Source organism: Sparus aurata, chromosome 20, assembly GCF_900880675.1.
Source record: "Sparus aurata chromosome 20, fSpaAur1.1, whole genome shotgun sequence".
In the NCBI taxonomy this organism is placed as follows: Eukaryota; Metazoa; Chordata; class Actinopteri; order Spariformes; family Sparidae; genus Sparus; species Sparus aurata.
Window position 1 is genome coordinate 13,942,541 of NC_044206.1, and position 14,077 is coordinate 13,956,617.

The 14,077-nt window shown below is 41.5% G+C and overlaps 1 protein-coding gene across 2 annotated transcripts; it reads left to right on the forward strand.

Annotated features, from left to right (window-relative positions):
• Nucleotides 1-109: 109 nt before the first annotated feature.
• Nucleotides 110-6,940, forward strand: prrt2 (proline-rich transmembrane protein 2). Of its 2 annotated transcripts, none has more exons than XM_030401286.1 (5): nucleotides 110-640; nucleotides 2,389-2,683; nucleotides 2,872-3,176; nucleotides 3,865-3,994; nucleotides 4,926-6,940. In XM_030401286.1, exons 2-5 carry the CDS (start codon nucleotides 2,452-2,454, stop codon nucleotides 4,940-4,942), a joined length of 684 nt encoding a protein of 227 aa, XP_030257146.1. In that variant the 5' UTR covers nucleotides 110-640; nucleotides 2,389-2,451; the 3' UTR covers nucleotides 4,943-6,940. The 2 variants fall into 2 exon arrangements, with proteins under 2 accessions (XP_030257146.1, XP_030257147.1); XM_030401287.1 differs by having other exon boundaries at nucleotides 2,878-3,176.
• Nucleotides 6,941-14,077: the final 7,137 nt, after the last annotated feature.

Here is a 14,077-nt window from a genome sequence, read left to right on the forward strand (position 1 = left end):
TAAATAAACGTGGCACACTTTTCACACATGTCTTGATGTCTTGAACATCCCTCAACCTTGACTCCTCTCTCGGGTCAGTCACCACCTTTTCGGGAAGTATGGATCGCCTAACCGGGGCTTATTTGTGAACTCTTGTCCTTCATCCTTGGAAAAAAAAAACCTCTGTGGTGCAGCATCACTGAGCGGACAAATATTCAGTGACAGAAGCTGGTATTTTTGGAGGGGTGAGGAGAGGAGGATGCTATAATCCAGCGTCCCCCTCCCTCCTCCCACATCACGTAGTCTGGCTGATTTCACTTTTCATTTCACACACACCCCTCCTTCTCTGATCCACCCTGCCATCCTGGAGACTCCCTCTCCACCCATCCATCCATCCATCTATCCCTGCACACTCCGCTGGAACAACAACAACAACCCGCTCGTCTCTTCAGGATATTTCCCGAATTTCTTTTTGTGTCAGACGCGATTTTATTCAGCGCTCGTCTGCAGACACGTCGTGGCGTTGGAGGAGATGCTCGCTGTCGTGTGATGCTCATTTGTTTTTGCACCTGAGGAAGAAAAAAAAAACGTTTCCACGATGTCAAAGCCAGGGACGATCCGGCTGTGTTGAGACAGGCGCTGGAATAACAAATAAATAAAGGTCAGTCTGATTTGCCTTCATTGCCACCTTAAGTTAATCATTAATTAATGTTATTGGGCCTTTAGTCTCCTATAAATGATCCAATGCAATTTTTTGTGTGCTCATCATTGCAATGTAGCATCTCCCCATCCACTGAATACAAATCACCACCACCAGCAGCAGCAGGCTAATTAATAAGCACCCTCCTCCTCCTCTCCTTCCTCCTTCACTCTTCCATCCGAGTTTTTTTTTCCCTTTGTCCTCGTCCTTTCTCTGCCCTCTCCCTTTCTACCTTTTGTTTCGTGGCCACCATATGTCATTTAGCGCTTGTGTACACATGCAGAAATAATGGTATGTACACACCTGCACGGAGACGATGGCCACTACTATCGTTTTCAAAGGGAGCCTCCCGTCTGCCATGCCTTTGTGCTCCTCGTGTCATTGTGACCTGCTTTTCCTCTGTTACCTGATATAGACGATCTGCTATTTTAATAAGACCTTTGAGGCCTCATGTGCGGCGGGACGTGCTTTGTGTTTTCATGTTTACCTCCAGCCTATGTATTTACAATGCATCATGGCATATAAAGAGATTATTTCAATTTTGAAAAGAGCATAAATATTACCTGAAGGCAGAGTGGATTATTAAAAAAAAAAACAAAAAAAAGCTCATCCTGATATTGAGTCTGGATTCATACTCTTAAATCGGCTGAAGCAGGATGTATTCAGGGACTGTGGGAAAGTTATTAGACTGATAAGCAGAGGCTGAACTTTGGACAACCTCCCCCAATATCTCTAACTTTTAATTATGTAACATCAGGCTATAGAACAAGACTTTCATGTGAAGTATTTAAAACTGAGCTGGTCAGAACCAGAGATGATATTTTTACACACATTTCTTCATGGTCAAAACCTCGCACCTCCATTACCCACAATGCACAGCTAGCTAGCTATGTAGCCAAACATTTAAATAAAAGAATGTGTTGTAAGATTAAAAGGGCAATATGTATGAATTTTATTTTAAAGCAGTACAAAAATTAACAAAGATTATCTTTTGAAGTTATGTAAACACAATTTCACCAGTAGTCTGGCTAGCTGCATGGCTAACAAGCTAACAGTAGCTACAGTCATGGATGTATGTACACAGAATACAGTTAGCAGCAGTAACCAGTTATTATGGTGATATGCTGCACCTGTTTGTCTTTTGGGAGTATGAATTTAAAAGGTTGCCACTTCTTACATATTGCACCTTTAATTGTGAAGGTTAAAATGCATTAAGCTAGCTGCATACATTAACCTACAGCATCGCACATGAGAGTGGGCGTGAGGATGTGTCACAGTAACTGAGATCCAGATGGGAGCGACAGGAGGCAGGCAGCTGAGACATTCAACCACCGCCAAGGTTAAGAAATGGTCTGGTCCATGGAAGCAGTGACTGAAAATGTATTACAAGATTCTGCACACATGAATATAAAAAATGTGTTTGTGCTTTTTTAGGATGATCAAGGACCAAATTAGGGGAGTCACACACCCCGACTCCCCCCTGTAATTTAATTTAGTTGGAGACTATGGTGTGTTATGATAAAAGCAACTTGTGTAGGTTTTATCGGTTATCTCCCAGAATTCCCCTTCAATGTAACCAAAATTTCCCATTTCATAAAAATGTTCTGGGCCAAGAGTGCCAAGTGAAAAATGTTTGTACAGTCCCTTAACTGATTTCAGGGAGAAACTTTTGTTTACCAAGATGGTAAAAGACATTTTCTGGCCCCCAGGTGTAACTACAGGAAGCCCACACGAGACCGGACCACAAACAGAGGCTTCATCTTGCTGTCAGCATGGCTGTGAACATGATGCCATGTCCCGCCATTTGGCCAGGGGAAGAACAACCATCGCTGTTGGACGAGGAGGGCTCTCTAGCGAGCCAAGCCCCCATCTCTGAGCCATGCCTTCCAGTCAGAGCCGAACAAATCACCCAAAGCAGCAGCAGCAGCCCGGCCGGCACAAGGCCTCCCCGCAGCAAATCCAAAGGAGAACTAGTCATAGTCATCAACGAGAAGCTGAAGAACAGTAAGTGACTGTGTTTGACCTCATATTCAAGGCAGCAGGGTGGGTGGAGGTGGGGGGAAAAACAGCTGCTGAGTCAGCTTGCCCCGGGCAAGTCGGATTCCAGTCCATGAAAAGCTCATGGGAGCGCGCACACACATTTAGCTCCTGCAGTGTTTTAAACATTCGCCCCGTCCTTTTCATCCCCTCATGTGTAGGTAACGGGATCCACTCGGCGCCTGCGGAGAGCACCTCGCCGGTGATCTCCTCTCCCCCCAGAAGACAGCACTCCATCTCTTACCCCCATCATCACGGCAAGACCAGGAAGGGGAGCAGGGCGAGCTCCATCGGCTACACCGCCTTTTCGCCCAGGCCGTCGCTTTCCCGCCACTCAAGCATCGCCACCAACCCGCCCTTGGACCGGACCAAAGTTAAAGACTACCTCCTGCTGTCCGTGCTTGCCTGCTTCTGCCCCGTCTGGCCCATAAACATTGTGGGATTTGTCTACTCCATCATGGTACGAACTGGGTGTTTTGGCTTTTTCTGAAGATTTTCAATAAACCATATCCACATGGTGGCCATTTTCCTCCGACATGGCACCCAGGGGGGGAAGTTCAAATATTGCTCTGCTGGGATTCAGGGTGCAAGTCCTACAAAGAGAGGGATTCTGACCAACTGTGAACATTTCACTGCTTCCTGGTTGATCAGCAAGTAAAAAAGACAACGGGTAGTGAAAACTCCAGAGGGACTTTGGGACGTATTTCAAAATAAAACAGTTTTGAAAATGTGATAACCTTTTAGCTAACATTAGCATTCTAACACTGTCCTAGTGGTGTTACAAAATGTAAACATATTCTTAAATATCAACACACATCTGGAACGTGGAAGTGAAATCAAATGATAGCGTTTACTAGGAATTGGTTGAATGCCAATGTTAGCTAATGGGACATCAAATGTGTGGTTTTAATTTCCCTCTAGATTGTCACTGTCCATTGTCTATTCACCTGCTGATCAATCGGGAAGTGGTAAAATGATCATAATTTGTCAGATTCTTCACACTAACCGAGCATTGACGGAAAATGGCCACCATGTGAATGTAGTCCATAACAGTAGATTTCACGTTCTAGACTTTGCTGAATTTCAGTGTTTGTTTTCTAATTGTCCATGTGACCCAAGCTAACAGATGGTTTAATCTTCTCCCTCAGTCCAAGAACAGTCTCGAGCAGGGAAACCTGGATGGCGCCGTTCGTCTGGGACGTGTGGCCAAGATGCTCTCCGTGGTGTCACTAGTAGGAGGGACGGTCATTATCATCGCCTGCATTGTCAACCTGGCCAGTGAGTGTCCCAAATCTGACCTTTAAACCTTCCCCTCCCTTCCTTTATACCCTCTGTGTAGTTGTGAACAGCTGATTCGTCCCCCCTGAACATTTTTGTTTCTCTTGAATCCTGATCGTCCTGGACCAAAAACCTACCACTGTCACTGTTCCTCCCATCATAGTACAGCATTTCCCTTCGTAATCTCTGAGATTCTTTCCACCCGTGTTTGCGTAACATTACACTAGTTACGATGCCTGCACACGTCTTTCTACACTGCAGCACTTTAGCCTTCAGGGACTGCGTCAACGCGACACAAAGATCAGAACATATTAATCACATTTGCATCAGTCAAATCTACATTTTATGACATGTTATTTTTCCCATTTGCACGGGTGGCCTCCAGCCTCCAGCTGTAACCGACTGCATGCCTCGGACTGCTGCGTGTGTGTATCTGTAGAGTGATGGGTATAGTCTGCTGTCTGTTGTACGCCTTGCCCTGTTTGCTTGTACAAAATGTGATGTCTTGTTGTCCCTGTACCACATGTATACTCAATGTGTGTCAGTTGTTGACATGCTCACAAGACAAATAAATGTAGTGACTTGTAAAGAAAGGGACTAGTATTTGTCTTTTTGTGCTGTATGTTTCACGTAAGCTTGAAGGGTCAGTCAGTTAAATGCTTCTTTGAGCTTTTCACTTCACTTGAGGAAGATCTTCTATTGAATGCACACAGCCTGTTGGGTCTCATTAAGCCAAGAGTTGTCCTCATTAACTTAACGACTGGCAGAGCATTTGTACATACAAGTTAAGTTTAAGGGGTTCTGGGACTGAACAATCCTTGTTTTTCTCATTATATAACCGTCCTCTGTGGTCTGTGAAAGTGTATACATCCATATTGAGTTGCAGTGATACATAGCTCTCCAACTAATACGCTTCCTCTTCTTTTTTTAGTAAATGTGAAAACCTGAGTTTCATCCCGGGATGAAACCGGATAAGGCTACTGACCGTCTGGCCCGCACCTGCACCACCGTCTTTACCGCCTAGTCATTACCTGGATGTGTGACAAATATGCACCCGATATTATACAGTGCTTACTTATATTTCTGTAAATCTATATAAATCCCTTTTGCTAATGGATGAAAAATAAAATATGCAAATGCTGCTGCTCTGAGTCAAGGGGAGGGGAGGGTTTGGGGGTGGGGGGGATTTGTCCGTCTGATGTAGGATGGAGAAGGGAGAAGACAGTCTAATCAGTCCCTTCGTATTCTGGTCGACACGTTCAGAATGATCCTCAAGAACTCTTGGCCATCATCGCCCGCAGGACTGACTCAGACGAGGTGGACTGGAAAATATGGGGGCCCCCCCATGGAGGTGGTGATGGGTAGCATTGCCTCATAGAGAGTCCCAAACAAAATGTCCGCCAAGTCCATCCTCCACTGCACCGACGACAGGACCGCATCAGATTTCCAGCTTGCCGTTAAATCCCCTTGGACACGTGGAGGGGGCTCTGGGATTTGCGTTGCGTTGGACTCACAGAGAAATTCACCCACTTCCCTTCACAGAGATGAAACACTTTCGAATCACTGTACGTCCTCTACGTTTCAGACTCTCTCCTCTGTGTGCCCATCATGACTTCCTGCCATACATCTTGTCTTTGACTGTACGGGTAGCAAAAGAGGATGAAAAAGAGGCTTACCAAGGACTGACTGTGGGTGCTAAAACGGAAGGGGATTATGGAAAGTCTCACACAAGAAGGCAGAGGCATCACTGCGAGGAAAAATATGTGCCAAAAAAAGAATTTAGAGGGGAAAGTTGTCTTGCTTTTTCGGAGACCCAAACCCTGATCACAGAGTCGCTGTTGTAGAAAAGGAACATCTGAGTGTTTTTACTCTGCCGCACCTCTTTACTGTGTATCCGCTCGACACCACTGACCACTGTGAGCTGGAGGGTACATGTTCACATAAAAAATAAAAATAAATAATGTATGTAGCAAGATACAGTGAAGCTAAGCCAAGCCATGCTACGTCATCTATAACCTATATCCTTTTGATAATGTTTGTAAAAACAGTTTCATAATGGGATGCTCTGGAGTTGCTGTGCCGCAGTTGACAGATGGCGGTAGTATTGTGTGCTAATGGGCTTCACTATTTGGTTAACAAATGATAAGAGCTTGTTGCTGCATCCACAGGGAGCCTGTACTTTCAAAGCAGACAGATTGTGGCACTTTCAACCCTTGAAAACCGAGATCAACAACTGAATATCTGCCCATTACGTTGTCACACACAGTAGAGCGCTGTCTTGTGATGGTTAATTTCTAAAACTGGTTAAAGGGACCATGGTTTTATGGGTTTGAAATATGATTAGATCTCATTTTAAAACCTGATTTATTATTATTATTATTATTATTATTATTATTATTAATCTCCTGTGTATCCTTAACTAACCTCTTTATCTACCTGTGCTTCTCACTGTGATCTGAAACAACTAGGATTCATGGAGAATGGATCAAACTCTCCTCATTTATTATTATTATATTGTGGTTTTTGAATCATGTACAGAAACGCCACAATTTCTCATGAGTTCACACCTGCAGACTATTTTCTGTATTGATTAATATGGCTTTTCTCCCCCCTCTGTTAGAACTTAATATGTACATTTAATTGTAATCAACAGTCGATGTGTTCTGCAGATATAAACCTCAATATTGTGATAATTCTCTAGTTGATATGAGTTAGCATTTAAGTAGTTATGATCTGAAGTAGGCACAGAAACTGTCGGCTAGCCTCCTGGCAGGCGTTGTGTTGCCACCTGGCTTCTATAATCTCTGTGGTTATTGGCATGTTGTGCATTTTTTTTTTTTTATTATTATTGTATGATGATAGAAGTTGACAATTACAAAGAAAAGCTGGCACTTGGAATATTATGACTTCTGCAGCACATTCATAATAAAGACACAATGCATGCAACATGTTCTTGTTGTTGTTTCCAAGGGATAAAGAGCAGCAGTGGAGATTAAAGAGATTTCGGTTTTGTCGGAGAGAACGAGTTTCAAAAGTGAGAGATATCCAGAGAGCTTAGCTACTGAAAAAAAATCAGAAGAAGAATAAATGTTGTCTGTGCTGTGATAACAGTGTGTAAACTGCAGGGATTGAAAGTGCATGCTGTTGTAAAGCAGTGGAGCAGAGAAGACAGCAGGAAGAGCAAAGTGCTGAAGGGAAAAGGCCCCAAGCCATGGAAACGCTCTGTAATGAGAGCTAAAGCCTCAGATGGCTTCGACAAAATCAAAGCAAAATATCCCTCATTATTTTCTCTGAGGTTTTCCAAATCATCAAAGAAGCTATTACTATTGGCTGCTCACTGCTCAGACTGTCCTATTTCATCATTTGATTACTAGAGCAGTTTTTAGAGGGAAAAAGAAACATATTTTTACAAACAGGGATCAACATTAAAAGGCTGCTTTGCACTGCAGTGATCAAATGATACATTAACATTTTCCAACCATTTATCTCTACTAACATCAAAACAATTAGTTGATTGGTGAAGACTGGGAATCGATATTCAATAAGCCCCTTAGCTAACGTCAGCATTCAACCACTGCCTAGCTAGCATTACCTTTTGACTCACTCAGTGAGTTTTACTTGCTGTGGCCAACTGATACATTAACAATGTCACATTTATTTAAACTAGTGTTGCAGTGAGTCGTTGACAGGATAATAGATGATTAATGTCGAGTCATTTTTTAGGGACCAGGTCCACATTCATCCTCATGGTTTAATGGCTGTATTTAGACAAGTCAGTGCTTGGAGCTACATGCTAACATCAGCATTCTAACATGCTCACAATGTTGCTAAGGTTATGTAGGTATCATTTTTACCATGTTAGTTTAGTGTGTAAGCAAGTTAACATTTGCTACTTAGCACTAAACACAAAGAACAGCTGGGGCTGATAGGAATGACATTCATTTGAAATAAATCAAAGTATTTTTTCACAACTTAATTTTACTAGCATGGCTAAAACAATGCGAGCATTGGTTCAGACTTCTTAAATGAGCTATTCTTTGGGTTTCTAGACTGTTGGTCGGATAAAATAGGGTATTTGGAGATATCACCTTGTGATGGCCACTTTTTCCTGTATTGTGATGTTGGTAACTCTTCATAAGAACTATCATAAAAATAAGTAGATATATGGTCAATTAAACTTTAGTTAGATTTCACTGTTAAATAACAAATAAACAATTTATATACATAAACATCCATTGCAACTCTTAATGACCATTCAGATTTAGATTTTTTGTTGATAAACTATAAAGTATTATAAACATCAACGCAACTTAATGATCCAAAATGCTTAGGCCTAATAAATGGTTAAAAAAAGCATTTCATTAATGTTAAAGCTCCTGTTTGTAAGATGGTAAAACTGACACTTTGGGTTTCCCAACTCGTCAGATAATGACGCTTTCAGATGGTGGCTGACCCGCCCTACAATCCTAAAGCGTCAGTATCTGACAAGTTGGGAAACCCAAAGCGTAAGTTTTACCATCTTACAAACATGAGCTTTAATTAGCCATAATTTTACAATTTATAAATGATGGTTATTATTCAGTGTTACTCTCTTGTTTTATAGATCTGACTTTTTCAATACTGGCTCAGCATGTTGTAGATGTTTCCCTGCTCCGACACACCGGATTCAAATGAATGGGTCATTATCAGATGGTTTTGATGATGAGCAGGGTACTGGCCACCAGGACCAGGATGGAAAAACTCCTAATAAACCCAATTATTAATCAGGAAATGGAGAAAACAAGCCGATTCATCAGTAATGACTTATGAGAATAATGATCATGAGCTGCTGTTGCATGGAAATGATAATAACAGTAACATCACAGGCTTGATAAAGAAATGCACTGCTCCCATAAAGTGAGTGCTCTGTTGTTATAGTGAACATAAAATCTAATAGACTGTGAAATAAACACACTTTTATGACAGCAGAAGTTCTTTAAAGGGGACCTTCCAGAGCTCACAGCGGAAAAAATCAACTTCAGTAGCAGAAATTCAACATCCGACAACAGCAGATTCTCACTCGCCAATGTTAACATTTCTGACAGCAAAAGGTATCTTTCCCTGTACTCAGCTAATTTAACAGTAGGTTTACAGGAGAGTACAACTCCGGCGAGGATCAGCACATCAGACAGGGTCAGATCCAGATGCCGTAAGTGGGTCAGGGATTATCCAGCTGGGTCACATAAACACTGAGGCTGTGAGTCAACTTGGCAACGTTCAGATGCATCATGATCATCCTGTCAGTCCGCGTGGCAACTAACAGCGTAATGAGATACACTGACCTGTGGCGATGCTGCTCTATTAGTGCCTGCTTGATTTGGAAAGAGAACCGGGGCTGATAGAAAATCATTATCAGTGTGAATTAATGTTCGAATGGATTGTTGTGGATCTTCAGTTTGGAAAGAGGAATCACTTGTTATTGAAACTCAAACATCACTTTTAATATGACACAATTAAACTTCAAAAACAAGTCTGAATTAAAGGCTCGCTTTGAGAAGGATCCAGCAGTCTGGTAAACACAGTTATCACTCGACGGTCAGAGGGACTTGTGAAGTGAATTTTCAAATGTTTTCAGTCACTGTTTTTTTACCGGATACACATTTGTTATCAAAAAACTGTCAAAACTATTACCAATGTTCACAGCTTATATTTCAGTGTGTTGTAGCAGGATAAAGCACCCGCGCAACTGATAACTTTAATTAAGACTGTTGTCTGTTCAGCTGCTCCAGTTTCAGGATTGTGTTTTGATCGCTGGCTCGGTGTCAGGGCGTACTAATAGACCAAAATGGAATGGAGCCATAATTAAAATCATTTGTCACATCTGTGCTTTTCACATATGAATTGGGGTAAAGTGTCTGCTGTTACACAAACAGACATTTCGACACGGTAGAGCAGGAAAAGCACCAGTGTTTCTGATAACGCAAGGCTCCTTGCTTTTCAAATGTGCCAGTGAGTCGTGACAGTGAGTCAGCATGAACAACACCGGGCCCGGAATCTGAGGCAGGGGTAAAATTCAGCCATCCTTCGTTTTATTTTTTTACACCTGTGATATTCCAGGTATAAAAGGTTAATTGTTGGCTGTTGCTTTCCACTTAATGTGTGATGGCTTTGTTGCGTAAAACAAGGTTTTCATCAAACTACTTTGGCTCAGACGTTTTCGAGCGTAATCCAATAATGAATGCAATCTGACAACAGTGACTGGTTTGCCATTAACCTCTGTATGTTTGTCACCTTCAAAATAAGAGTGAAATTAATGATGAATTATTTATCCTCACCTTTCCCAGTAGCAAAAGTGAGTGTGTGTGTGTGTGTGTGTGTGTGTGTGCTCTTATACTTGCAACATAATGAGGACTGGAGGTTTTTAGCCCCGAAGTGCGGACAGTTTTAGAAAGTTGGGACATTTTTGGCCGGTCTTCACAAATTGAAAGGGCTGTTCGAGGGTAGAGGTTGGAATTTGGTTGTGATAGTTAAGGTTAGTGAAGGGGCCAGTGGATGCATTATGTTGATGAGGGTCCTCGCAAGTATAAAGGTACAAGTATGTGTGTGTACAGTATGTGTCATAGCAAAATGGGAAGAAAAAAAACTACCACAGAAGTAGTTTTTTCGGTACTTTGCCAGGTTGTTATGTGTCTGCCTGTCTTTCTGTTCGTCTGTCTGAGAAGAGATTTCTGTCACCGCAAGAGCATCACATCTGTGTAAGATGTAGTCTTTAAACTTTGCATGTGCGTAGTTGAGATACAAATGAAGGCAGAGCTTGTAGTTCACCAGCCTCCCTTAGAAAATAACTCAGTTGTGTGAATTGTTGAGTTAGGAGAAACTTTCTGACCTGTAAGAAATGCTCACGATGACTAATTCATAATTGTGCTGATTTCCCATATACCCGATGAAATTACTGTAATTGACAGATGTAATATAGATGATATATTATCAATTTTACAAGACGGACATGATTGTGTTGTTAAAAGCCTGGTCTTGAGGTCTCTGTTTCCAATTGGGGTTTGTCTCCAGACTGACTCCTTAGCTGTGTGTGTAATAAGAAATACAGTTTTTCCATCTTCAGAAGGAGGTAATTGTCCCTACCGAGCAGGTGTGACTCAAAATCTATCCTAATATACATGTGAAGAAACAGCGACAGGTGATTTAGGTAATCCGTGCAAATCTACTTATGAACTGGGTCATAATTGAGTACCTTTATAATATCTGCATGAGGCTTAATTGAAATGTGACGTGAGCTCCAGGCTCATGTTTGGCCCATTATTACTGTAGAGCCCCACTGCCACACTTCCTCTGCAAGCCGCAAACTTTTCATCACAGTTCTGGCTAGGTGGCAGTAATGTCTTTATTATTGGCTCTTTAATGAAAACTACCCATCATCACAGGCTGGGGTTTGTCCCTCCGCGGTGAAATATCTCTCTAATATTTCTATCAAGGCTCTTAGTTTGTCTGCATTATCCAAGAGGGACTTTATATTATTGCGTCTTTATTCCTCTTTTGAATATTTTATCTTCAGTAGCGTCACAACAGCAGCCTCTCCACACACTAACTTGTTTATTATGCGGCTGGTTTTATTGTTGTGAGATGACCATGCAAAGATTTATTCAGCTGTTTGTAGTTTTAATAGAGTCACAGACTTTAACTCTCTAACACGGGCTGAAAAGGGAGACGTAGGAGTGAGTGTTTTATTCAAATCAAAACCATTTCGGGGCGTCGGGCAGCCAGATGGTTGGTGCTGAAATTCAACCGTTCCGCGACATGGTGTGCGACCAGTATCCTCCACTATCTATTATGTGCTTTCTCACTCTGCAGTCATGCTGGTGCTTGTTCCTGCAGAGAGGACACAGCTTGGGTTTAAGTAAATGTTTGTGGTTTCACATAAATCTGCTAAACCACTGGATTTTAGATTTAATCCTCCCCGAGCAAAAAATAACTATGATTTTTGGCTGCATTAAAGTATGTCTGCATCACTAGAAAGAGTGCTTTCTGTGTGGTACTATGATGCATCTTCACATCATCACACGTCTTATTGCGATAAATCCATCCTTTTCAAAGATGTTACTGAAGCCTCTGAGACTGTTGATTATTTGAATTTAATTAGAAAATTATCGCTCGGTGTTTATCTTCGGTTTGGTATTTGATTCAAATCCACTTCAGAATGGGTGAAAAATGAATGTTTACTGTCCTCAGATGTCCCCTTTTCATTTTTTACAGTAATCTCACGTTTAGATCCTCGAACAACCTCAGGAGTCCAGCCCTCCTTCCTGCAGCTTCCTGAGATTAGATTGCTCTCTCTTTTTTTTTTCTGCAAGGATTCATTCATGTTGTTTATTATATCTGGACCTGAACTTTTGCAATGTTCTATATCTGTGTTTACATAAACACTTTTTGAATGGCTTCGCAAAACCATAGACGCACGTTTCAATAAGAAAGTTTGTGTGTAACGCCAGTTTTTGCATCACTACAGTTGCAAAGCGTAGATTTTCAGATCAGCACCTTGTGCAGGCTCTCAAAGAAGCCAACATTTCTTTAAACAAGATAAGAGGCTACAGCGATGCTTGGAACTTTAGAAAGTTTTATAAAGTGCAGTGGCACTTTGCACAGCTTTAACCTGAGCCTGCTGTCCCTCATACTAATGTGTTTGCAGTGCACTGAGCATTGTAAAGCGATCGTAAGGCAGTACTCTGTTAATCCTTAAATAGTGGTATATCAGCATATAATCACATATGTGTAAAGTAATAATAATATATTGTATGTATTGCATTCATTAAATCAACAGCGATGACCAGCAAAAAAGCAATGGTGGCTCCCGAAGAGCTCCACATAGATGCTGCTGTGTTATCAGATTTATTAGAGTTGGAAAGGATTTCTTCAACGAAAAAGGATCATTGAACAATGAAATGATTGTATGAATGAAAAGACTCTTCTCGAGGAAAGAGATGTTTTTGTTCTTCGGCACGACTTTGATGTGTTGAAGTGGTTTCAGGTGGTTCTGTGTAATAAACCAGAATCTAGTAGCCATGAAAACATTTCACGCAAACCCTCAAATGTCAACCATATGGCGACCTCGAGAGAAAAAGTTCGCCAGTCGGTAGGATTCCTCCTGCGGGGACCATGAATGTCTGCACTACATTTTTTATGGCAGCCCTTCAATGTAGTTGTTGAGATGTGTGTCAGAAGGGTGAAGCAACCGACAAACTAACCCACACTGCCATCTAGCTTTAATTTTGAACCATTTTATAGTTAGTGTTTTGTTCTTCATGTCATTGTTGCTGATTATACCTGTATTGTAATAAACAAAAGTGTAATAATAAAAAGGAAATAATCGTTTGATAATAAATCTCTTGAACTTATGCTTCTTTGACCTTTGACCTTTTGCTTTAAAAAGTAAATTTTTAGTTGTAGCTGAATAAGTGTTATGGGTATCACCTACATTACATAAGACAGCGTGAGTCCAGTTTCAGGATCTGCAGAGGACAAACATCTATGGCGTTTGTTCGCCGGCTCAAGAGCACAGGGGAGAACAAACTGTGACTAAGATGAAACAGTAGAAGGCTCCTCTGATTTCACAAAGAGTCTTCTTTCCCACTCAGGATACGCGAGAAAATGCACAATAATCAGAAACTGTAGAGCCGCAAAGAGCCCGACGTGTTTTTCCTCTATTTAAAACGTAGACCGTCTCTGTCCCGAGGTCTATGACTCTGCTCCTGAGTCAGACGCCCTCGGATGGCTCACGGTCAGCCTCACAGCGTGATGCTCGGTCCATGATCTGGGACACTGAGCAGCAGAGCATTCATCAGAAACATCCAGATGTCCTAATGCTGATGATGCTGACCTCTGACCTCCTTATCAAATGAAACAAGTAAACAGAATATTCGATATCCATGTCACAGAATCATCTAGTGAATACATTTAGCGATAGATAGATAGATAGATAGATAGATAGATAGATAGATCGCTATTTTCAAAAGTTTTTTTTGTTCATAGTCAAATATAATTTATGTGTCGATGTTGGTTAAATTCAAGTCTAATAAGAATACAAAGTGGTTG

Coding starts and splice junctions, on each gene's coding strand:
- prrt2 (XM_030401286.1), top strand. CDS start 2,452: ATGGCTGTGAACATGATGCCATGTCCCGCCATTTGGCCAGGGGAAGAA. Junction 2,684..2,871: donor CAACGAGAAGCTGAAGAACA/GTAAGTGACTGT, acceptor TCATCCCCTCAT/GTGTAGGTAACGGGATCCAC. Junction 3,177..3,864: donor GATTTGTCTACTCCATCATG/GTACGAACTGGG, acceptor CTTCTCCCTCAG/TCCAAGAACAGTCTCGAGCA.